This window comes from Sus scrofa, chromosome 7 (genome assembly GCF_000003025.6).
Source record: "Sus scrofa isolate TJ Tabasco breed Duroc chromosome 7, Sscrofa11.1, whole genome shotgun sequence".
NCBI lineage: Eukaryota > Metazoa > Chordata > Mammalia > Artiodactyla > Suidae > Sus > Sus scrofa.
In genome coordinates this window covers 23,510,835-23,535,216 of record NC_010449.5, presented here as the reverse complement: position 1 = coordinate 23,535,216, position 24,382 = coordinate 23,510,835, and the positions used below count along the sequence as shown (strand labels likewise).

The 24,382-nt window shown below is 53.2% G+C and overlaps 2 protein-coding genes and 1 long non-coding RNA gene across 4 annotated transcripts; 2 read left to right on the top strand and 1 right to left on the bottom strand.

The window, feature by feature from the left end:
- On the bottom strand, positions 748–15,620 carry LOC110261492. Of its 2 annotated transcripts, none has more exons than XR_002345609.1 (4): positions 15,234–15,620; positions 4,390–4,580; positions 3,639–3,749; positions 748–1,443 (listed from the first exon to the last, which is right to left on the bottom strand). It is a non-coding gene; the product is annotated as an uncharacterized LOC110261492 (long non-coding RNA). The 2 variants fall into 2 exon arrangements; XR_002345610.1 differs by lacking the exon at positions 748–1,443 and adding an exon at positions 2,991–3,036.
- Positions 10,845–15,075, top strand: CDSN (corneodesmosin). The gene is given in 2 exon segments (NM_001128448.2): positions 10,845–10,982; positions 12,736–15,075. Coding segments are annotated over 2 exon segments (1,536 nt in total). The 5' UTR covers positions 10,845–10,897; the 3' UTR covers positions 14,187–15,075.
- Positions 18,305–19,580, top strand: C7H6orf15 (chromosome 7 open reading frame, human C6orf15). Its single transcript, NM_001128447.2, is given in 2 exon segments — positions 18,305–18,386; positions 18,619–19,580. Coding segments are annotated over 2 exon segments (921 nt in total). The 5' UTR covers positions 18,305–18,307; the 3' UTR covers positions 19,461–19,580.

Sequence of the window (24,382 nt, the reverse complement as noted above, 5' to 3'; positions counted from 1 at the left end):
GAAGGCTGGACCCCTCAAACTGGCCCTCGGCAACTGCCCAAGCCAGCGAGATGGAGCTCGTTGGGAAGGGAAGGAGAAAAATACCTTTAAAGGAGAGAGGATGTGAGGGGAAAAACCGAGTCTCTGATGTAACCCAGGAGAGGACCCAGGGCTCTTTATGTCATGCTGTCTGTCTTCACTTCCTCCCTGCTGTGTTGGTTCCCTTGTAAAGTAAGAGCTTCTTGAGGGCAGGGATTGTGCCTTGTCTGTCTTCATTTGCTTTATTTCTCCCCTGATACCTGGCCCAGAAGGTGTTCAATAAAGCAAATCATTACCCCCATTTCACAGATGAGGAAACTACTGCTGACAGAGGTCACTCATCTAAGACTTAACAAGGTGCCAAAGTCAAAACTGGATGCAGGCTCCACAGCAGGGACCTGAGCCACAGGAGTGACAACATTGGATCCTTAACCCACTGAGCCACCAGGGAACTCCCAATTCTTCCCAGTTTGACACAACAGGTGGGTGAGTGGGAGAGGGAAGGGGAGGCAAGAGGTAACTGGAGACTTTATTACTTTTTTTAATTAAAAAAATTTTTTTTATGGCTGCACCTGTGGCATCTGGAAGTTCCCCAGGCTAGGGGTTAAATCAGAGCTGCAGCCACTGGCCTATGCCACAGCAACTCTGGATCTGAGCTCCATCAGCGACCTATGCTGCAGTGTGTGGCAACGTTGGATTCTTCACCTATTGGTCGAGGCCAGGGATTGAACCCACATCCTTGTGGATACCAGTTGGGTTCTTAATCCACTGAGCCGCAACAGGAACTCCAGAGATTTTAATACATATAAAGGGGCAGCAGGTACTGGCACCTAAAATGCTGTATTTATGAGCTGGAGGAGGCTGAGTGGGACTGGATGGCATGGAACATTAATACAGGGGAACCCTTTGTGCCAGGTTATCCATTCCCATGAGACAGTGCTGATCCTTCCCATCAGCCTGGGCTGACCTCACTTAGGAGTGAATGTGGTGGGGACCCTACTGCATCTTATGTCAACATGGAGTCATAGAATCAAAGAATAGAATAGGATGATGGATTTAGAGAACAATAGCTCAGTACCTTGGACATGGCAGGTAGTCGATAAATAAGTGCATAGCCAATGAGAGAAAAGAACCTCGAAGAGCATCATGGTATAACCTAATTATAGAAGCTGAGTTATTTAGAGAATGCATCGGGCACAGCCCTCAGCCTTTGGGCAGGCGAATAATGTCTTTGGACTAGACAGAGGAGATAGTTGTCTGTTCTCCTTTGAAGCTCTCTAGGAGGGAAACTCCAAACCACTCATTTGTTTATCCGTTTGCCCTTGTCAGGATCATTTATTGGGCATCTACTGTTTGGGGTGCGAGGTGATGATGACAATCCCAGGCAGAAGTTTCAGTCCTCCCTGCCCTCAAGGAGCTCTTCGTCTAGAGAGGAAACAAAGACGTAAATCATGACGATAATTTGACGTGAGGAAACAAAGACATAAATCATGACGCTAAAATGAGATAAAAGAGAGAGGCACACCCTGAGGTAGGAGCCCAGCAGGGAAGCCCCAACTCCTCTGCCAATTTCATATTTCAAATTCATTTGACCAAAGCAAGCCTTTGGTATAAATTTAAGCTCTCTTCCTTTACCTTTTCTCCCTCTACTATTTGATTAAGTGCCCAGCAGGTGCCTAGCAATGGCTCAAAAAACTTGTTGAATTAAATCAAGCCCATCCCTTAAGGGCTGTCCAGTTAACATCCATCTCTTTTGCGGCATAATCTCAACTCTGTGATGGGAACAGACAGGATAGTGCAATGGTGAGAGTGTCAGACTGACCCAATTCGTTGTTCCTACTCTGCCGTCTGTTCTCTGTGGTCTTGGGATGGGACTCCAGGAGATCTCTTTTTTCTTTTCTTTTCCTTCCTTTTTTCAGGGCTGCACTGGGGCGATGGAGCTTCCCAGGCTAGGGGTCAAATCGGTACATCTGCGACCTACACTACAGCTCATGGCAATGCTGGATCCTTAACCCACTGAGCGAGGCAAGGGATCGAACCCTCATCCTCACGGATATTAGTTGGGTTTGTTACAGCTGAGCCACAACAGGAACTCCTAGGCGATTTTAAAAATAATCTCTAAATTTCCATGCAAAGCTGAGAGCCTAAACTCCTCGCCTGTGTTCCACCAGCTACCACCAGAGGGCAGCATAGAGACTCCTCCAGAGTCCTTGCTCTGCCTCTTAATGTCATCCACTCCCTGGGGGCCTCCATCAGGCCCACACCAAAGCCCTTTTAGTCGCCAAGGTGACCCCTCTAAGTCAGGTCAGGCACATGAGGTGAAATGAGGCAGGCTGTGGGGGCCCTTAGGAAAATTCAGTCACAGCTGCTTGCCTCAATGTTCTACACATTCATTATCGATTCTTTCTCTCGTTATTTTCTGAGTTCCTTCCATGGGCCAGGCACACTCTAGAGCCTGGACACCCCCACGGGGCTTACCTTCTAGTGGAGGAAGCAGACAACAATCAGAAGCATATGGGTTGTATGCAATAGGATATCACATTGAGATAAGAGTTATGAAGAATGGAGTTCCGGTCATGGCTCAGCAGAAACGCATCTGACTAGCATCCATGAGGATGAAGTTTGGATTCCTGGCCTCACTCAGAGGGTTAAGGATCTGGCATTGCTGGTGTAGGTCACAGATGCAGCTTGGATCCTGCATTGCTGTGGCTGCAGTGTAGGCTGGAAGCTATAGCTCCGATTTGACCCCTAGCCTGGGACCTTCCATATGCCATGGGTACGACCCTAAAAAGACAAAAAAAAAAAAAAAAAAAAAAAGAGTTATGAAGAAAAAGAAGGCAGGGAGTTCCCATTGTGGCTCAACAGGTCAAGAATCCAACTAATATCCATGAGGATGTGGGTTTGATCCCTGGTGTCACTCAGTGGGTTAAGGATCCGGCCTTGCCATGAGCTGTGGTGTAGGTCACAGATGTGGCCTGGATCCCAACTTGCTGTGGCTGTGGTGTAGGCTGGCTGCTCCTTAAAAAAAAGAAAAAAGAAAAAAGAAAAGGAAGGCAGGGTAAGAAAATAGAGAGTGATGGTCCATGAGTATGGGGGGCGGGCTGGGGTGCAATTTTAATAGGAAAATCAGGGGGTTCCTGTTGTGGCTCAGTGGTTAACGAATCTGACGGGGAACCATGAGGTTGTGGGTTTGATCCCTGGCCTTGCTCAGTGGGTTAAGGATCCAGCGTTGCCGTGAGCTGTGGTGCAGTTTGCAGACTTGGCTCGGATCCCGAATTGCTGTGGCTCTGGCATAGGCCAGCAGCTACAGCTCCAATTTGACCCCTAGCCTGGGAACTTCCATATGCTGTGGGAGTGGCCCTAGAAAAGGCAAAAAAAAAAAAAAGGAAAATCAGGGAGGGCTTCTGAGGAGACGGCAGGGCACGCGGACCAAATGAAATGAGGGACTGAGCCAGGGCATGTAAACATCCAGGCAGAAGAGGAAGAGCCAGCTTGTTGCTGTGTGTAGCCTACAGCATCAGGATCCCAGGTACAGTCCCCAGCTATTGGTAGTGGGCATCACTTTAAGGCCCTGAACTTGCCTCTGCAGCATCAAAGGATAAATAGTAATTTCTGTTTACTGGGAGCATTGAGAGACTCAAGATAAATCCCACACGTGCAGATGTTTGTGACGTGCCGATGGTTATACGCTGTCAGGAGTCAGTCTCCTTCTCTGGTTCTGGTCCTGGAACCTAGAGAACAGAGGTGGACATAGGATGACAGCCTGTGTTTACTGTCACCTGCTTGTGCCAGTGACGTTATCAAGTGCCAGGGACACTCTGGGGGAAGGAGGGGCTCCCCACCCACAAGGAGTTCGCCAGAGGGATTCAGACAGGCAGGAAGGAGGAGGGAAGATGGGCCCCTGCTCATCTCACCCCCAGAAGCCCTCAGGGCCACACTCCGCCTAGAAGCCCCTCCAGGAAAAAGTCCTCCCAGCCTCTCCCCAAAGCACAGTCAGACTGTGCCCCGGCCTCTCTCACCCTCTCCTGCTGGATCAGGAGGGAGCTGGGTCTCTAATTCTGGCTGACCAATAACAATAAAATGCATTAATAGCAGCAGTGGAAAGAATGACTATTTAATAGGTGAACGTAAGGAGCAAACAATGAGCGCTGGTGTCTCTTGCACCCACTTCACAGAACAGAGAAGAGGAAAAATATTATTGTTATTCTGAGAGCTAATCACAGCCTCCGAATCAGATGTGGCTTAAACAGTCCCTCTTGGACTCAAGGACCATGACCGGTTACTCAGCTGACTCCCTGCTGCTTGTGGGGTAGGAGGAAGGGAACAGGATGGGGGTGGGAGGACAGACAGCCTGGTGGGCAGAGCCCCCACCTGCCAAGTTCCTTCTCTACAGGATTCAGCCGCTGAAGATGCTCCTGGCTCTGACTCCAGTCCTTGCTGCCACACCCCAGCTGCGGTGCCCTGAGTTTCTCAGAGGGTGCCAGCGGGGCTCCTAAGAGGGTAACAGGGCCGGGGACCAGCAAGAGTGGATGCTGATCAGGCCGAGTTCCAGGAGGTCAGTCCTGGAGGAGAGAGAGGAGCCGAGTGGAGAAGAAGGAAGAAGGGTGTAGTTGAGTATGGACCACACCTGGAATATATTTTGAGGGAGCAGATGTATTTCGATGGGGTGGAGACTGCTCCCCAGAGCCACGATTTTCAATGAGGGGCCATGCGTGATGCTGGGGTGAGTTTCCCTAGAAGTAGGTAAGATTTTTTTTTAAGCACTTAGCCCTGCCTACGCCACCCTGGCATCAAATTAATGCCTTGTCCAGGGGGAAATCCCAGTACTTCCTCATAGCGGCCACGTGAGCACTGTGATTTGTTAATGGGAGTGCTGAACCCCTCAGAGGACAGAGCTCATCCAGGGGAGAGAAGAGTGGCTCAAGGGAGGCACTCAGCCACGAGGAATGAAGGCGGGATAGACAGGTCCACAAGAGAGCACCGGCAAGTGGCTCTGTGTCAGAGCCAAGTTCACAGGCCTGCTGCCCCTGCCCAGCTAGACCCAGCACCCTCGGAGGCCAGGCCTTGGCCATCGGTGTATCCCACTCAGCACCTCTAGCACGCTTTGCACAGAGTGCACGTGGTTGGGAGGGCTGGAGGGTGTGGAACAGAGAACGAGGAGATGTGCTCCAGATCCAGGGGAAGGGGGAGGGTGGCCTGGATTGTTCATTCTTTTGTTTCAAAAGACCACCAAGTGGGAGTTCTCTTGTGGCACAGTGGGTTAAGGATCTGGCCTTATCACTGTAGTGGCTAGGGTCGCTGCTGTGGAGTGCGTTCTATCCCTGGCTGGGAACTTCTATATGCTGGCTGTGTGCCCCCCCCCCAAAAAAAATCACTAGGTGCTTAAATGCTTGGGATTCAGACAGACATGTGCTTCGCCTGCTGCCATGGAGCCCACGATGCAGGGCCAAAGATTGCTGGAGTGTTTGGAGGCTGGGTGGGGGCTGCACAGGGGCGGTACTGCGGGGTCTATCTGCAAGGGGTCCAAGGAGTCAGGCCAGGTGGGACACGGGTTCGGTCTGTGATCATCAACCCAGGGAGAAGGAGCCACAGAGGCGGGCAGGGCTGGGGAGACTCAAAGTGAATGAGGTTAGCTGGTCATGCGGGCGCACCCGGCCCAGGGAGGGTCCATACAGCACAGAGCGCGTAAGAACCTCCAAATACAAGTGTACTCTTTCCTCCTTCCTCCCTCCCTCCCCCTGCTTTCTTCCTTTTTTCACATTAGAGTTGATTTACAGCGTTGAATCACTTCCTCCTGTACAACATAGTGACCCAGTCATACATATCCACACACTCTTTTTCTCATATCATCTTCCATCATGGTCTATCCCAAGAGACTGCATAGAGTTCCCTGTGCTACACGGTAGGACCTCATTGCTTATCCATTCCAGCATCCTTTCTTTTGATGTTCTTTTGGCCATACCCACAGCATGGGGAAGTTCCTGGGCCAGGGATCGAACCTGTGCCACAGCAGCAACCCAACCCACAGCAGTGACAATGCCAGATCTTTAACCTACTGAGCCACCAGGGAACACCTCCTTTATGTTCTTGGTCATGAGAGGGACCAGGTGGACAGTGTGGATGACTCAGGGCCACCCATCCCCACTGTGGGAAAAACGAAGAGATGAAGACCCTACTGGGAGTGGACCTGGAGCATCAGCTTCCCATGTGATGGAGGGATGAGCCTGCCACACGTGCAGGGGTTGTGATGGAAAAAGAGAGGGCAGGAGGGGAAAATGGCTTTGACCAGAGAGAAGGAGGGGCGCGCCTACGGGTCCCGGAGCCCAGAGTGGCTCCTGGTGGCCTCTTCGCCCCTCCCCACAAAATCACCTCCTCTGTTGGGGGCTTTCCTTTTTTTTTTTTTTCCACTCCCTTTCTTTCTTTCTCAAGTCTAAGCCTTAGGTTTACCAAGGACCCCTGCATGGGACACTTGTTCCAGAACTTCTGTCCTGACTTGTAGGCCCATGGATGAAATGCAGAGGAGAAAAGCTTGAGTGGGAGGGACTTTCTCACTTAAGACTTAACTTCTGAGACTTCGATGACACACAGGAATCTGCACACAGTCTTACACGGTTTAAGGAACCTCTGAAGTCTGTCCATGGGCCACTGCCATTAATTTATGGCCTGGTGTCAACTGCATGAAGAAATGGGACCTATGTGGATTGAGTTGGAGTCCTTTTCCAAATGCTTTTGCTGTTACAAGCTGGTTTGGGCAAATAATTTAAACTCAGTTTGGTCATCTGTGAAACGGGGGAGAAAAAACACTCACTCGTAGGGCTGTGGTGAGGATTAAACACCAGAGCACGTGTCTCGAACCTGGGACCATATTGGGCTCATAGTCAGCAACCAGGAAAAGGTGGTTTTCTGCTCTCAAACCTCCTCTCTGACCAAGCTGCTCCCACTCACAAGCCTCCGTTCCCAAGCCCTCCAGCCTGGTGTTAGGATCTCCTGCCCTGCTGGTCGGTCCCGCAGCCCGTCTACCCCTCCACCCACTGCGCCTCTGCGTGTTCGCGTCTCACACCAACCCCAACCAGTGCGCCTTCTAAATATACCTTCAGCACCGCCAGGCCCCTAAGTCTGAGCCGCCTGCTCCCTGCTCTTGTCAACATTCCTCAGGGCCCAGGGAAAGGCCTGCCGCCTCCTCAAAGGGCCTGCCGCCTCTCTCCAGGCCAGCCTTCCCTCTACGCTGTGCGTCCCCAGCTGGACCGCAGCTCCTCAAGGGCAAGAGCAGGAGTTCCCGCCGTGGCTCAGTGGTTAACAAACCCAACTAGGATCCATGAGCATGCGGGTTCGATCCCTAGCCTCGCTCAGTGGGTTAAGGATCTGGCGTTGCTGGGAGTTGTGGTGTAAGTCACAGACGTGGCTCGGATCCCACGTTGCTGTGGCTGTGGTGTAGGCCGACAGCTATAGCTCTGATTCGACCCCTAGCCTGGGAACCTCCATGTGCCATGGGTATGGCCTTAAAAAGCAAAAAAAAAAAAAAAAAAGGGAAAAGAAAAAAGGGGCAAGAGCAGTTCATCTTGTTCCTGTTGCACCTTCTGAAGCGCAGCACAGGGTTGTGTCTGCCAAAGCAGGACACAGCAGCTCAGAGCTGCCCAGGGTGGCCGGAGTGGACATGATCGGCCTTCTTCAGATTCGGGGCAGGGACCCACGGTCTCTTGCTTACAGAAGGCACGTGCTTTCAGCTTGGTTTTGTTTGGCAGCAGGGGTGCCCTGGGCCACCCACACTCATGCAGTCTTTTCACTGGACAGGGTATCGCTGGTGGTGTCAGGGTGGCTGGAAAATACAGCAGACCCACCCACACCACCGTGGGCATGTCTAACTGGCGAGCATCCCCAAGGCTTCCATTGCTTGGGGGGCACACAGCCAAGGCCCTTCCCCACCCTCCTTGGCCCGATTAGCTTCAGCTTTTCAGTGCCTGAATTGAGAGAGGGGTTAACCGTGAGACCCAGGAACACGGCAGAGAAAACACACTGGGGCAGCTTTCAGTAAGAAACAGGGAGGGAGTTCCCGTCGTGACTCAGGGGTTAATGATCCGGACTAGGATCCATGAGGATGTGGGTTCAATCCCTAGCCTCACTCAGTGAGTTAAGGATCCAGCACTGCCCTGAGCTATGGTATAAGTCTCAGACGAGGCTTGAATCCCCCGTTGCTGTGGCTGTGGTGTAGGCTCGATCCCCAGCCTGGGAACTTTCACAAGTCACAGGTGCGGCCCTAAAAGGCAGAAAAGAAAAGAAAAGAAACGGGGAGAGCAGAGGAGAGGGGCTCAAGGCCTGCGCGTGGGCAGCCAGTGGAGGGATGGGCAGAGCTGGGTGGACAGGAGGACAGCAGTCGGGAGGAGGAATGTGGCCGCACCACTGGGTTGTGTGGGTGGCTGGAGATCTGGCAAGAGGCCGAGAGCGACTGTGCCTCCTTCGGCCCCACTGTCCCAGCCAAGGTCAGGAGGAATGAGAGGGAAAAACAGGACGAGTGTCACCATCTCTGTTGGTGCTGGGGAAGAATACCCAACAGGGCCCGCGGTCCCGCCACCCACGAGGCTCCTCTTCTCTCGACCACTCCCCTCCCAGCTCCCAGGCCCCCTCCCTCCTTCCCCACTGGAAATGGAGCCAGTGGGGCCTCAGAGTCTGGGGAGGAACTGACATTTTAAATATCAGGGCTGTGCCCATGCCTGTCTGTGGCTCTGTAGGGGGTGGGGGGACAGGGAGACTCTTCTAGGTCAGCTGGGCTGGAGACTCGAGTGGGGGCTCGGGGTTGTGGGTGAGCTGTGCCAGCTGCCCTCCCCCAGTGGAGGGCATAGACGGGACGTGCAGACCTGGCCTGCCGTCATCCTGTCCCAGTTAATCTTTCTGATATTTTCCCACTTAATCCCTGCGGGGGGGGCATCATTTAAAATACTCCCATTTTACAGATGAGGATACTGAAGTCAGAAAGGTTTGGTGAGGAGTTCCTGTTGTGGCTCAGCAGGTTACCAACCCGACTAGTATTCATGAGGATGTGGGTTTGATCCCTGGCCTCGCTCAGTGGGTTAAGGATCCCACGTTGCTGTGGCTGTGGCGCAGGCTGGCAGCTGCAGCTCCGATTTGACCCCTAGCCTGGGGACTTCCATATGCCATGGGAGCGGCCCTTAAAAAAAAAAAAGCTTTGGTGACCCCAAAGCTAGGAGGTTAGCCGGGACTTGAACCCAGGTCATCCAGATTCTAAAGCCAGTGTTGTTTTTTAATGCCCCTCCCCATGACATCAGCCCTCTTCAGGGGCCGCCGTCCCACTCGCCCTGTCACTGCGGCTCCAGAGCCCCTTTCTCCCCTCCACCCAGACTCTGGCTGCTGGGCCGACTGTCAAGAGCTAGATTCCATGGTAGCCACTAGCTGCACATGGCTGTTTACATGCAAATTAACTAAAATTGAGTAAAATGAAAAATTCAGTTCCTTCTGTTGCTCATACCCCATTTCAAATGCTCAGTGGCCACCTGTGGCTGGGGGCTACCATGTCGGGCCGCACAGAGAACGTGTCCTTAGTGACAGGAAGTTCTGCGGATAGTGCTGGGGAGAGGGCCAGAAGCAGGGCAGGAGACAGAGAAAGGGAGAGACTGCTGGGTGCCCCTGGCAGGGACTGCCTCTGAGGGGCCAGGGTGCTATGGGAAGGAGGGTCTGGTTGAGGGGAGCCGGGGGAGTGCTGGGTGGGCTGGGAGGAGGGCCGAGAACCTGACTCGCAGGCCCCTCCCTCCGATACTGATACTCTTGGCAATACCAGTGAGCAATTAATGGGCTGGGGCAGGGCCAAGGTCAAAGCCAGGAGGGGAATGTGATGAGGTGGAGCTGCCCCCTCTCTTAGCAGAACCCAGGGCTCTGGTCCTCCAGTTCTGCTTTCCATCCTCCAGGGACCCGGGAGTCCACCAACCCTCCTTTATCCTCCTCAGATCCTACCCCGACGCCAGCTGGCTGCTTCCTGTTCGCTCATCCAGGCCAGACAGCAGCTAATGGGAGGCAGGGCCACCACCTTCCCAATTAGTCTTATTAGCCTCTTGCTCACCCACTGGAGTCAGGGTCACCCCTGGGGGAGGGGCTGTGAGTGGCCTATGAGTAACTGAGGCCCAGCTATGACAGGGGTCCCCAGCCCAGACCTGTTTCCAGGCTGAGGCCCTAGCATCTGGCGACCCTGCATGCTGTCCCTGGAGGCCCCCCACCCCACCCCTGAAGGGAGAGATCAGGGAACGGGTTTGAGAGCGCAGACCCCAAAGGCTCACTCACTGATGGAGCATAGGGTGGGAGTGTGGCAGGCCTGGTACTTGGGCAGGGACAGCAGGGGGACACTTGGGGGGGTGTGTGGTGTGTGTGTAGATCCTTAAATCTGGAGGAGGAGAGTGGAGGCTGAGTGATGGGTCCCAAAGAAAGAGGCGGACCTAGGAGCTGTGGATGGGAACTCAGGTGGGTTAACCAGGTGGGTGGGGGCGGGGGAGTCAGACAAGCCAACGCCACAGGAGGCAGGAGAGAGAGGGAGCCAGGTGACTGGGTCCCATGGTGAGAGTGGCCGCCCCACAGTGGGCGGCCGTTGGGGCAGAGCACCTGGTTCCAGGTTAGGCAATGAGGAGCCAAGGGGCAGGCCAGCCAGCCGGCCCCACGGCCACGGTACCCCACACTGCAGCCACCCCTGCTGCTGAGTAGGCAGATGCCCAAACCCGATTACTTCAGCTCCTCCCGGCCACACCAACTTCCCCCAGGCACCTACCCCTCCGCCCCCCTCCCCTCCCTACAGTGACTCCTGCCTGGAGAATGTCCAGCCCTGGCATAAAGGCTCCGGTGTCCACGAGCTGCCGTCAGTCAGGAGGCCACACAGTCCAAGATGGACTCTTTGCGAGCATCCCGGATAGGGCGTGCGGGAGGGCGCGGGATGCTGGCATTGCTGCTGGCCAGTCTCCTCCTGCAAGGTAGGAGGTTGGGGGCCCCAGGAGCGGGGGTGGGGAGGCTGGAGGGAGCACTGTGTGGGGAGGACCCAGGAGAGGATCCAGCAAGGGGGATGGGCAGGGGCTCTGGATCTCGATGCTTCAGTCTGGGGGCTGCTCCTTATGGCCTTGGCACCTCAGGCAGGCCACTTACACTTTCTGAGCCTTGGTTTCTGAAACTCTATAGTGAGGTTAATGTTAACACCTAGCTCTAGTTTCTCTCTGTGTCTCTAATTAAATGATGGATGCGACGGTGCTGCGGAAATTCTAGAGGGTTCTCTCTCGTGTTGGCTGTTGTTGTTATTAGCAGTGGAGTGCTAGAAGATGAAAACTGGATATTTAATATTTATGTGCCAGACACAGTGCTAGCACCTGAAACACATTAGCTCTTTTGATCCTCAGAAGAAGGGTGTGAGAGATTTGTTGTTGCCATTCTCCACATGGGGACACTGAGGCTTGGAGAAGTTAGGAAACTGACTGAGATCACAAATTAGAAAGCAGTTAAGCCCGGATCCAAACTCCAGGCTGAGAGACTCCGGGGTCTGACTCCTGCGCCGTTGACCACCGGTGACCTTGCCCATGGCCCTGGGCTGGGGAGTGGGTGGTGCGGCCTCGGGGAGCGGAGGAGGGGAGCGGGACGTTGATGGTTAGGGCAGCCGAGGAAAAGGGGACTGCGGGGGAGCTGGGGTTTGGCATGGAGGTCGGAGGCATCAAATTTCTTTTTGAGGAGAGAATGGGGACCCCACAGATTGTGGACACCTGGTTTTTGATGGCAGGGTGGGGGTTCCAGGAGGAGTAGCAGTAATTAACCTTTATGTTTTTGTAAAGCCCCTTCTACATCGTCCTACACAGTAAGGCTGTGAGGATGGCAGGGGGCAGAGTGGGAGGGAAGGTAGAATCTGAAGTGTGTGGCTCTCTCCAGGCCACGTGGGATCTGAGAGGGGTGAGGTGGGGAGCAGAGGAAGCCTGGGGGGCAGGTGAGCCTGGGAGGGTGGAGCAAAGCATCAGGTAAGGAAAGAAGCCAAGGCAGGAGCAGTCAGCTGGAAGCCTGGGGGCAGCAGGCACGTGCCGGCTGGGAGGGGAGCGAGCTGATAGAGGTTTGCAGGCTGAGAGGAGGGTTTCATCCTGGTGCCCCTGGGCTGGGCCGGGAGAGCAGGGCTGGCTCGGGTGTGGTGCCCTGTCACGCTGGTACCAGCAGGTTCTGAAGCAACAGTGTATGTCCCCACATCCTGGCCCCCACCCAGCTTGCCCGGCATGGGCAGCGCCGAGGTGGGAAGCAGCGACCAAGTCAGAGTCCTCAAATACCCTGTCCTTCCCTCTGCCTCCCCGATCCAGCCCAGCATCTCTTGGACTGATTTCTCCTCTTGTGGGTCCTCCATCGTTCTGTCTTTCCTCTCCTTCCATTCGGACCCGTGGCCTCCCCCGCTCTCCCTTTCTTTGGGATCCTTTCTTTTCAATCTATTTGCTCCTGCCCTTTCTCTGTTCCATCTGATTGTCCTTTTCTCTGCCAGATGCCTGGCTTCCCTTCCGCCCCTTCTCCCAGAGCTGCAAGACTGCCTTTATCCCGCCATCATTTTCCTTCAGATGCAACAGCCACTTTGCCCCGCTTCTCTACCCCAAACTTTCCCTGGGTTCCGCTCGGCAGAGATCAGAGTGGCAGGTGACTGGGGTGGGCCTGGGAGGGGAGAGAGCAAGTCCAGCCTCTTCAGCCCTTACTAACCACTACTTTCCTCTCCAGGGACCTTGGCCAAGAGCATCGGGACTTTCTTAGACCCCTGCAAGGACCCCACGCGTATTGCCTCCCCCAATGACCCCTGTCTCCTGGGGAAGGGGGGCTCCAGCAGCTTCAGTAGCCACAGTAGCTCCAGCAGTTCCAGCAGCTCCATTTCTAGTCCCAGTGGCTCCAGTGGTGGCTCCCATGGTGGCTCCAGTGGCTCCGGTGGTGGTTCCGGTGGTTCCAGTGGCAGCTCCAGTGGCTCCAGTGGTGGCTCTGGTGGATCCATTGCTGTCCATAGCGGTTCTTCAGGATCCTCGTTTAAGCCGGGAACAGGCTATTCGCAGATCAGCTACTCCTCCGGATCTGGCTCTAGTCTACAAGGTGCCTCCAGCTCCTCCCAGTCAGGAAGCATTAGCTCCCAGTCTGCAGGAGGCTTGAGCTCTTCTGTTTCCCACACCTCCTGGATGTCCAGCAGCAGTGGCCAAAAGGTCAACTCCAATCTGCGCCCCTGTAGTTCCGACGTCCCTGACTCTCCCTGCAGTGGGGGCCCCATCGTCTCGCAGTCTGGCTCCTACATCTCCAGCTCCCACTCTGTGTCTGGGGGGAAAAAGCCCGTGGTGGTGGTGGTGGAGCAGCACGGCTCTGGTGGCCCCAGAGTGGGCCAAGGGGCCCCCTGTAGCAGCGGCGGCCTTCCAGGCAAGCCCTGTCCCCCCATCACCTCCGTAGACAAATTCGGCAGCTATGAGGTGGTGGGTGGCTCCTCTGATAGTTATCTGGTCCCAGGCATGACCTACAGTGGGGGCAAAATCTACCCTGTGGGCTACTTCACCAAAGATAACCCTGTCAAAGGCTCTCCAGGGGCCCCCTCTTTTGCAGCAGGGCCCCCCATCTCTGAGGGCAAATACTTCTCCAGCAATCCCATCATCCCCAGCCACAGCTCTTCTAGTTCCAACATCTACCAGTCGGGAGCATCCTCGGCCATTGTGTTCCAGCCAGTGGGCTCTGGTGGGGTCCAGCCCTGTGGCGTTGGCTCTAGCGGCTCTAAAGGGCCCTGCTCCCTCTCCGGTTCTGGAGTCCACAGCAGTTCTAGCATTTCAAGCAGTTCTGGTTCATCCTTCCATCCCTGTGGCACTGTTTCCCAGGGGCCCTGCTCGCCGCCTGGCACCGGCTCTTTCAGTGGCAGCTCCAGCTCGAAATCTGGTGGCAAAATCATCCTTCAGCCCTGTGGCAGCAAGTCCAGCTCTTCTGGCCACCCTTGCATTTCTGTCTCCTCCTCGACCTTGAGCGGGGGTCCAGATGGCTCTCCCCAACCTGATCCCTCAGCTGGTGCCAAGCCCTGTGGTTCCGGCAGCTCTGGAAAGATCCCCTGCCGCTCCATCCGGGACATCCTAGCCAAAGTGAAGCCTCTGGGGCCCCAGCTAGCTGACCCCGAGGTCTTCCTACCCCAGGGAGAGTTACCTGAGAGTCCATAAGGCAGATTTTACCTATAGGCTTGTGTAGGCGCAAGCACGTGTACCCCCGCATCATCTCTCGGGTGGGAGGAGTCCAGGGGCCCAGGCACAGGGTTAGCTCAGCTTCCCTCTGCCCTCCTGTGACCCCAATGTGGCAGACTCTCCCTTATCACCTCTTCTTTACCTTTCCAAACTGTAGACTCCAAATCCCTTTCCTCATTTTTTCCCACTGTTTAGATTTCCTGTCCCCCGTGCCCTCCCCACCAGGCACTCACTCCCTAGAATTTCTTCTGCCATTTCTTTGAGATGGTACCGTTCATTGGCTAACCCTACCCGTTCCAACGCTTGACTGGGAACCTCCTGAAATGTCCTCGAGGAACTCTGATGCCTGGACAATCATCTTCTCCCCTACCATTTGCCAAATAAAGCACAATCCAGAAGGGTATTTGCAAACAATGACCACTGTCGCTGATCTCTTTGCCATCTGGTAGACCAGCGCTATGCTACTGGGTTCTCACACTCCCAGTTCCACTCGTACCCTCTGTTATAGGGCTCAGCACCCCCCTTGGGAGTTCCCAACACTCCCTCCTCCTTGTCTTTCGAGGTCTCCATCCCAGTCCCCCTTCCTGGCTGCCACTTCCCTCAACGCTCAGATGCCTCCCCATGTGGGGGAGGTACCAAGGTATCAGCAGAGACTGGAGCAGGCTCCCTGCTCTCTCTCTCTGGGTCCTGGGCAGGTGTCTCAATAATCTGCGTGACCTAGATGTAGACTTTTTTGCCCTCTTGGTGTCCTGGGTCTCTTCTTAGGACCTGGGTAATGCTCTCCTACGCCTTGAAAGGTCCTGGGTCCCCCACTTTGTTACCGCTCCTCCCACAAAGGAGGAAAACAATAAATATTTGTTGAACTGGATCCCTCCTCCCACGTCTCTTCTCTCTCATCGCTCCCCGAAATCCATTCTCTCTCCACTGCCCATCACCCTGGGGGCCTCCCTCTCGTTGTAAAGAGCCCTCATTATTTCTCTCCCCTCCCTACCAGCCTCCTTCTCCTCTGCCATTAGTTTGCCTTACCTCCTAGACGCCTTCTTCTCTGGGAGTCCCGAGCATCGGTTTGCTGGGTTTCTGGGACACCTGGAACCTTGGGAGGCGGAACACAACAGCCCAGACCAGATTCCTGGGGGTTGAGTAGCAGGTTGTTCTGGGAGCTGTGGGTGGAGAGAGTAAAAGACAGAGAGGACGGGAGCACGGCGGGTATGCAGCCGAGCACGGTGACTCACTGGCCTACGTGGAAATGCCCTTGCCGGTGATGGAACAGCCTGCAGTGTCCTCTCCATAGTTCACACCCCTGCCGCCTCTGCTGCGGTACTAGCATGAGAGCTGTGAGAGCTGAGAGGGCAGAGCACAGGTGGAGAAGGGGAGGTGGCTTCCATGCGGGAAGACCAAGAGAGTGGGCAGGGTGCCGAGGGCCATGTGACTACATCCTGGAGACAGGCTGGGGAGACACTGCAGCCGAGGACGTGCTCCTGTCCCAAGAAGGGGAGAGTGGGCTGTGCTTATCTCTACAGGAAGGCCCCCCCTCCCAAAGCACAGACCACTATCCAGAGCCTCTGCCTACCCTGGAGCTAACTCATTTCCTCCTCTTGGGACACTGTTAGCTGGTCCCAAATTTAGGACTATTATTGAAATTTCAAGTCTTGAACCTGCAGAAATATATGACATGGATCAGAAATGACCTGGCCCAACATGCCAGGTTGATTAAAGACAGAGAAGGGCTCCAAAGCAGTCTGGTTTCTGTCATCACTGCGGAGTTACTCCTGGTCTGGCATCTGCACCTGGACAGCAGTCAGGGACAGGAATCCAGGCCCTAAGAGGCTCCATGGGTCGCAGTTGTGGGAGGGGTGCAGCCTTTGACATGGGTCTTCCTCTAGTTTCTGGTGTGATCTGGGTCCAAAGTTTTACAAAACTGGTGGCTGTCACCCCAAAAGGCTGCTGTCTTGTATCCACTGGCCAGGTCTGGAGAGCTCTTTTTTCTTCCAGCAGCCAGTCAGCAGGATGAGGATGGAACAGAAAAATCTAACAGGTAATAGTTAGACTTCCTGCAACAAGGGAAGCCTAGTCCAGGTGCGTCTTAGAAGCAATCAAGAAACAAAGCTATTTAAACACTTTTTTTTGGCATAGACTGGCACGCAGAAGTTCCCAGGGTCAGGGATTGAACCCAAGCCACAGCAGTGACAATGCCAGATCCTTTAAGCACCAGGCCACCAGGGAACTCTTTAACACTTTTTTGGAGGGTGGGGTGGGGGCACACCTGTGGCATGTGGGAGTTCTTGGGCCAAGAATTTAATTGGAGCTGCAGCTGTGGGAACACTGGGGTCCTTAACCCTTAACCCACTGTGCCACAGCAGAAACTCCTCCTAAACAGTCTTTTTTTTTTTTTTTTTTTTTTTTTTTGCTTTTTTAGGGCTGTACCTGCAGCATATGGAAGTTCCCAAGCTAGGGGTTGAATCAGAGCTGCAACAGCCAGCTTACACCACAGCCACAGCAATGCTAGATCCGAGCTGCATCTTTTACCTATGCTACAGCTTTCAGCAATGCCAGATCCTTAACCCACTGATCAAGGCCAGGGATTGAACCTGCTTCCTCATGGATACTAGTCGAGTTTGTAACCTGGTAAGCCATAACGGGAACTCTCCCTAAACATTCGTTATTGTTAGAACTTCAAACATATTTAAGAGTAGATAAAATAGGTAATAACTCCCTATATCCCATTGCCCAGTCTTAACAATGACTAACTCATGGCTATTTGACGACAGCATTTCAATGTCTTCCTTCTACTTAGTTGGAAACACCTGCTCTCTCTCTCTCTATCTATCTCTTGTATTCTGTGGACATGATTGGCCATGTGAGGTAGGCACAATAACCATTATCATAGATGCCTGAAGATTGAATATATGAAGTTACACAGCAAAGGGAAATTAAGGTTGCAGACGGAATTAAGGTTGTTAGTCAACTGACCTTAAGGTAGGAGGATTACCTGGGATTATTTGGGCGAGCCCATTGTCATTATAAGGGTCTTTAAATATGGGAGAGGGAAGATGAGAAGGTCAGAGTGATGCAATGTGAGAAGATCCTGCTATTGCCGGCTTTGAAGGAGGAATGGGGCCATGAGCCCAGGCGCGCAGGGAGTCTCTAGGAGCTGGAAACTGCAGGGGAATGGATTCTCTCCTAGGGCCTCCTGAAAGGCTCTACCAACACCTCAGTTTTAACTCAGTGAGACCTGTGTCAGACCTCTGCTCATCAAAACTGGCAGAAAGCAAATTTGTGTTGTTGTAAGCCATTAAGTCTGTGCTTGTTATAGCAGCCACTGCAAACCAACACACCATCATCTCTTAAGGATGGGAAGCAGATCTATTTCCCTATATGAAGGGTCACGTCTTGGGGCAGTCCCTATATCCCAGAGGTCAAGGTGAGGGAACTTTGGAGATGCATGAGAAAGGGGTGCTGCAAGGGAATGATCTGGATCCCAAAAAGGAGAGGATCAAGTGTTTCTTTCTTTCCTTTTTTATCTTTTTAGGGCTGCACCTGCAGCACATGGAGGTTGCCAGGTTAGAGGCTGAATCAGAGCTGCGGCTGCCGGCCTACACTACAGCCAGAGCAGTGCCAGATCTGGGCTGCATCTGAGACCTATGCTGCCAGCTCACAGCAACGTCAGATCCTTAACCCACTGAGCGAGGCCAGGGATCGAACCCGAATTCTCACGGATATCAGTTGGGTTCTTAACCCACGGAGCCACAACGGGAACTCCAGGATCAGGTGTTTCTATTGCTCAGTGAAGAGACTGGGTCCCCAAAGGTGAAGGTCCTGGTGTGCTTGGTGGAGGGAGCCTGGGAGGGGTAGGGCTGGCATCCAGTGATGAGCTGTGAGCCAGGACACCTGGGTTAGGAAGGGTGGGGAGCTTGAGGAAAAGAGCAGGGTGGGGACACCCAGCTTGCCCAGGTCATTCAAGTGGCACCTGTGGCCACAGAACAAATTAGGAATGAGGGTGGAATGTGGAGGTTTATTGTCTCTACAACCACTGGCTTGGCCTGTTTCTGATGCCCCCACCCCCGACAGGATAAAGGGCCACTGGCTTGGGGCTGAGGGAGATGCAGAGCAGGATGCAGGGTGGCCTGGCGGGGAGCTGGGCTCCTCTGGGCCTGCTCCTGGCCTGTCTTCATCTCCCAGGTATGGAGGCGGTGTGGACCCTTGGGAAGGAGCGGACTGGAGGCCTTGGGGGAACTGGAGTTGAGAGAAGGGATAAAGGCAGGAGGGGGTACAGTGGGGTCCCTGAAGGAGGTGAGGGTTGGCCTAGGGGAAGTGAAAGGATGTGAACAAAGGGAATCAGGGAATCGGGGAGGGGTGGGCACTGGGACCAAACACCTGGTCCACTGGCTGCCTCCTCTTCCCCTTCCCTCAGGCCTCTTTGCTCGGAGCATCAGTGTGGCGGAGGAGAAAGTTTCCCGAGACGTGGGGGTCAACTTGCCTCTGCCTGGACAACCTTCCTTGACCGGCCCCTCCAACTCCGAACATCCTCCTCCCAAACCAGACCTGGACCCTAATGATTTAGCAAAGGCTTCTCTGAAACCTGATGCTTCTCCATCATTTGACTCTCTACTTGCAGGAGGTTCTGGGGTGCAGAGGTGGCCCCCATCCGGGGGGCTGCCCTCTGAGGATTCCTGGTCCTCGGAGGACCCTTGGCCGATGATGGCTGCTGCGGCTGAGGACCACGTGGGCGAAGTGCTGCCCGAGGAACTGTCTTACCTTTCTAGTGGGTTCGCCCTCCCTCGGGGCGGGGGGCCTGTGCCTCCACACTCTGCAGACCCCTCGGCCGAGGCTTCACTCCTCCACCAGGACTCCGAGTCTCGACGGCTACCCCGTTCTAACGTGCTGGGAGCCCGGGGAGAAATCCTTGCCCGACACCCACTCTGGTCTCTCATCAACAGGATTCGACGGCCATTTCTGCCTGGTTACCCCTGGGGGACCCTGAGTCCCAGTGTGTCCTGGGGAGGTGGAGGTCCTGGAACTGGATGGGGCACAAGGCCCATGCCATACCCTGTGGGAAGCTGGGGTAACAGCAATCAATACCCAAGTACTAGCTGGGGGACCATTAATCGATACCCAGGTATCAGCTGGGGGAATATCCTTCGGTACCCAGGCATTAATCAATTTCCTCCCAGAGTTCTTCGTCCTCCTGGCTCTTCTTGGAGCATCCCAGCTGGCTTTCCCAATCCTCAAAACCCTGGGTCACAGTGGAGTTAGGAGATGGGGGCCCTAGGTTGGAAGTCAGGGAAGAAAGTCCCGTCCCCACCCCCTGCAATGTGAGCTAAATCAAGATCCTACCAGCTGTTTTTGGCCTTATGCTCACTTTTCCCTGCCTCCCTTGTTCCCCGCATGCTGATCTCTAATAAAACACAAGCACTTATTGAATTTGCTCCTTCTCAGTGTCTTTGTTTCTGGGTGCAAACTGAAGGGAGTCTTGTCCATTGCCATGTCCCCCAAGGGTCCTCCTGACACGACACTCGACACTCTCATGCTTCCCCATCCTTCGTAAAAGAGCAAAGCCCAGGGGCTTGGGGGTGGAGCCTCGGGGTCTCACCCAGGTCCAGGTGGGAGAGCTGGTTCCAGAATTGTCCTGGAGCCTGAAGAGGGGAGGAGGGGAAGCAGGGCTGACTGAGGTGGCACCTGTGGCAAGAGGGAGGGATGAGGTCCAGGAAGTTTGTACCAGGGCCGAGTGGGGAATGAATACCCTTTGAGTCCGAGACACATCAGAGAAAGTCATTTTGTCTACGCTTGTCTTTTCTTCCCATAAAATCATGGTTCTTGGAAGCGGAGGTTGCCTTGATCTCCTCCCTCACACGCATCACTTGGTACATTGTGCCCCAGAGAATCATGGACTCTGGGCATTTGCTGAACAAACAGTGGACCTCAATAGAGCAAGAAAGGGAAGGGAAAAGGAACAGGGAGAGAAGGACTTGGAGCCAGCAGTCCTACCTGCGGCTGCGTTTGATGCTTTTATTCCCAAGTGATGACACAGTCTCTTCTTTTGGTCACATTGCCCTCCCTTTGGTTTTCCCAGGAGCTCGGCCTCCACACATAGAAGTTGGAGCCAGGTGAGGAAGGGTCACTCTAAGAAAGTGGAGAAGGAAGTTAAGCCAGTGGCGATGCTGGAGTTTCCAAAGGGCGCGCTCCTGGTGGCCACCCCATGTCTTTCCCCGTGCCAGGCACGTACTTCGCCAAAGTGGTCCAGGTGTATGTGCGCTCTGCAGAGCTCCAGGTCCCCGGGATGGGGCAGGTTGTGGGGGAAGGAGGAGGAGGAGGATAAACACCAGAATTGGAGGGATGGGGAGCTACCCGCCTGAGTGTGAGGGGGCTGTTCTTAGAGAAAATTCTCCTGTCCCATTGTCTGCATAATGCTTCATCCTGTGCCAAGAATTCCTTTCTGGGGAGTTCCCGTTGTGGCTCAGTGGTTAACGAATCCGACTAGGAACCATGAGGTTGCAGTTTCGATCCCTGGCCTTGCTCAATGGGTTAAGGATCCGGTGTTGCTGTGAGCTGTGGTGTAGGTTGCAGACGCGGCTTGGATCCTGCGTTGCTGTGGCTCTGATGTAGCCCGGGGGCTATAGCTCCGATTAGACCTCTAGCCCGGGAACCTCCATATGCCGCGGGAGTGGCCCTAGAAAAGGCAAAAAGACAAAAAACCAAACAAACAAAAAAAAGAATTCCTTTCTGGGACATCTTCTCAAGCTCATTCTCTCAGGCTTGGTCTCATCTCTCTCTGTCCCTCTTTCTGGTGGTCCCTCCAGCTCTAGTCGCTCCAATTTTCACTTTAAATTCCATGTCAGCACCCCCCTTTTCTGTTCCACACAAGCAGCAATGGAAAAGGACTTGGCTTTGTTCACTGCAGAACTCCCAGTACCACGGACAGTGTCTGGACCAAGGTAGGAACCCAGCAAACACTGAATGAGTCAACGCGCTTTCTCTCTCTCTCTGACTCCTGTTTTCTCTTTTCCACCTTATTCCTGAGCCACAGGGCCTCACAGACCCCCATCTGTACTGCTGCTGCAGCCTTCTCAGAGCCTCCTGCCAGCTCCCTACAAACCCCACCAAGCCCTCCTCAGCTCAGGAATGCTCTGGACACGCCATCCTTTCTCCTTCGTTAACAACTGTGAGGAAGGTGTTGTAAGACGAAGAAACTGGGGCTCCGAGAGATTAGGCAATTTACACAAGGTGACATAGCTGACGAGTGACCAAGAGTCAGTGACTCACACCGAATTTTTCTCATTACCTGTCCAGGAAGTGTTCAAGTATAACATGCAATTAACTAAAACCCATCGACTTTTTATTGAGTACCTACTATGTGCCCGACTCTGGCTGAGGTGCTTTCACAACCACCCTTCCAGCTAATCCCCATAACAATCCCACCCATTGGGCACTGCTTGGGCCCATCCTACAGGTGGAGTTACTGAAGGCCAGGGAGGGAAGTGAGCCAAGGCTGACAGGTAACGCTGAGCTGAGGGAGTGGAGAAGCAGCAGTCAGCTTTCCTGGCCCAGCGGGGAAAAGGCTACAGTAGAAAGGCACTTGTCTGGAAGTCAGAAGATGAGGCTCCCCTGTCACGTGCCCACAGAGCCCTCTCTGTCGTGTCAGTTTAGGCTGGTCCTTTACCTCTGCAGACCTTAGTTTTCTCAACTGTAAAATGGGACGAAAAAAGATGTCCGATTTACCTTACAGGGTGGTTATGAAGTTTAATTAAGATAATGATAGTACATTAGAGACTGAAAAATGGAGCAATTGTCAGGGTCTGATTATAATGCAGGATGTCATCCCAAAGGGGCGGTCCTGGTGGCCCCTCAGACGAGAGCTCTCAGCCCACAGAGGGAGGCTGGTGTGTGAAGTGGCTGTAGTTGACTTCACAGTTGATTGTTGAGATTGGGGTGATGCCTCCCACTGGGAATTACACTCAAGAGAATTATTCCAAGATCAAGAAGGGAGGGTCAGCTTCTCCTTGGACCCTTTCATTCCTCAAACTCTGTTCTCTCAGATGTTTTTCACTCACACACACACACACACTCCCAGGTGATGATAATACTGACTTCCCTTATCATATATTTACCATGAAGGAAATGTGTTACAGGGTTATTTCAATTCTCACAGCAATTCTAGGATGTACCCATTCTGGTTATTTCTACTTTATAGGTGAAGACATTGAGGCTCAGCAAGGTTAGGTAACTTGTCCAAAGCCACACAGCTAATAAGAGGTGGAGCTTGAATATGGTACCATTTGTATGAAACAAATTGTTTTTATTTATTTTTTTGACTTTTTAAATGTCTTTATTAAAAGACAGGCTGTTTATTCCTCTTTGCCTTCTTCCTCACTGGTTTTCATGACACAGTTCACCTGGTCCTAGAAGCTTTATCAGTCTAAACAGGTGAAACCAATTGTTTTTAAAGTATAGTTGATTTACAATGTTGTGCCAATTTCTGCTGTATAGCAAAGTGACCCCGTCACACATATACATACATTCCCTTTCCTGTGTCATCTTCCATCATGGTCTTTCCCAAGAGACCAGATGTAGTTCCCTGTGCTGTACAGTAGGGCTGCATTGCTATGAGTATGGTACCATGTGGAAACTGCAACAAGGGTGTGCAAATCGCACACAGCAGGTGCAAGCTTCATGTCACCTGAAGACCAGCATCCACAATTTGGTTTCATTTCTCTCTCCAGACCTAATGCCCGCCCCCTACGGTCCTCTCATTCCTTCGGAAGGATGTTCCCTACGGTCTCTTCCCACCTCTTTTGAGGTCGGCATTCTCCTGTCAGGGAACTGGTGAACACACCCGGAAGGAAGACACTCACCTTTACGAACCTGAGTTGTCATTCATGGGACTGAGCACGCCAGCCCTCGGGAAGGTTGGTCACACCCCAGGGTTTCTGGTTCTGGCCCCTCACAGAATATCCCCAGTCCTGGATGGTCCAGGGGAGGGATGGCGGGAAGAGAAGAGGGGCTTCAGAGACCTGGTCGTGGCCAGGAGGGGAAAGACCATTTTTACATTTTCAGTAGCAACGGCTATTCCAGGGGTTGTTGCTCTCACATAGACCAATGGGGTGGATGTGGCTTATCCTGGTTGTTCTGAAGGAGTGGGCTAGGCTGATGTGAAATAATTTTTGGCCTCAGATGGTCTCCATCTAGGCAAGCCCTGCTGTGGAAAGGTGGTAGCAACAAGTTGTGAGAGAGTTTTGCGACCATTTAGTCCTTCCTGACCTCAGGAAAGCAGTCATGACTGATGGAAGGGAGGCTGTTTTCTTTAGCATCTTTCCCACTGTCCCTCTCTGTCCTCTCTCCATAACTCTTCTTCCCTGTGATTAGCTGCTCCCTGGCCACCCAGGTCACCCATCAGGCTTCCCCTCCAGCCGGGTCTGACCACCCATCACCTTGCCTCACCCCTCCAAACTCACCTCTCCTGTAGCCCACTGCTTCAGGGTTCTCTGTTTGCCGTGACACTGTAGTACGAAGAATTCGAAAGAAATCTCTTAGTGATGAACAGGGGAAAAGATGATGAGCCTAGAAAGATAAAACCAACCTCCTATGTCTGACCCCAGCCTCCTCTCCTGGGACACACTGCCATTGTCCAAAGGACTTTAAGACACTTCTATGTAATATAAAGCTTGTTACCCTTATGAGTTTATTAAACAATTAATCCTGAAACACTAAACGACATTCTTCTACATACTATGTACACAACTACCTAAAAACTTACAGATTAATAAACCACATTTTAATCAAACATGGGTAGTGTTTCACACTTTAATTTAAGCACTTGTTTTATTTTTATTTATTTATTTTTTTGTCGTTTTGCCTTTTCTAGGGCCGCTCCCTCAGCGTATGGAGGTTCCCAGGCTGGGGGTCTAATCGGAGCTGTAGCTGCCAGGCTATGCCAGAGCCACAGCAAGGTGGGATCCAAGCTGCATCTGCAACCTACACCATAGCTCACAGCAACGCTGGGTCTTTAACCCACTGAGCAAGGCCAGGGATCGAACCCGCAACCTCATGGTTCCTAGTCAGATATGTTAACCACTGAGCCACAACGGGAACTCCCCAAGCACTTATTTTTAAATCTCAAGTCTGATGTGTAAGATTCTCTTCAATATCTTAAACCAAACGCAAAACACAAAAACAACAAA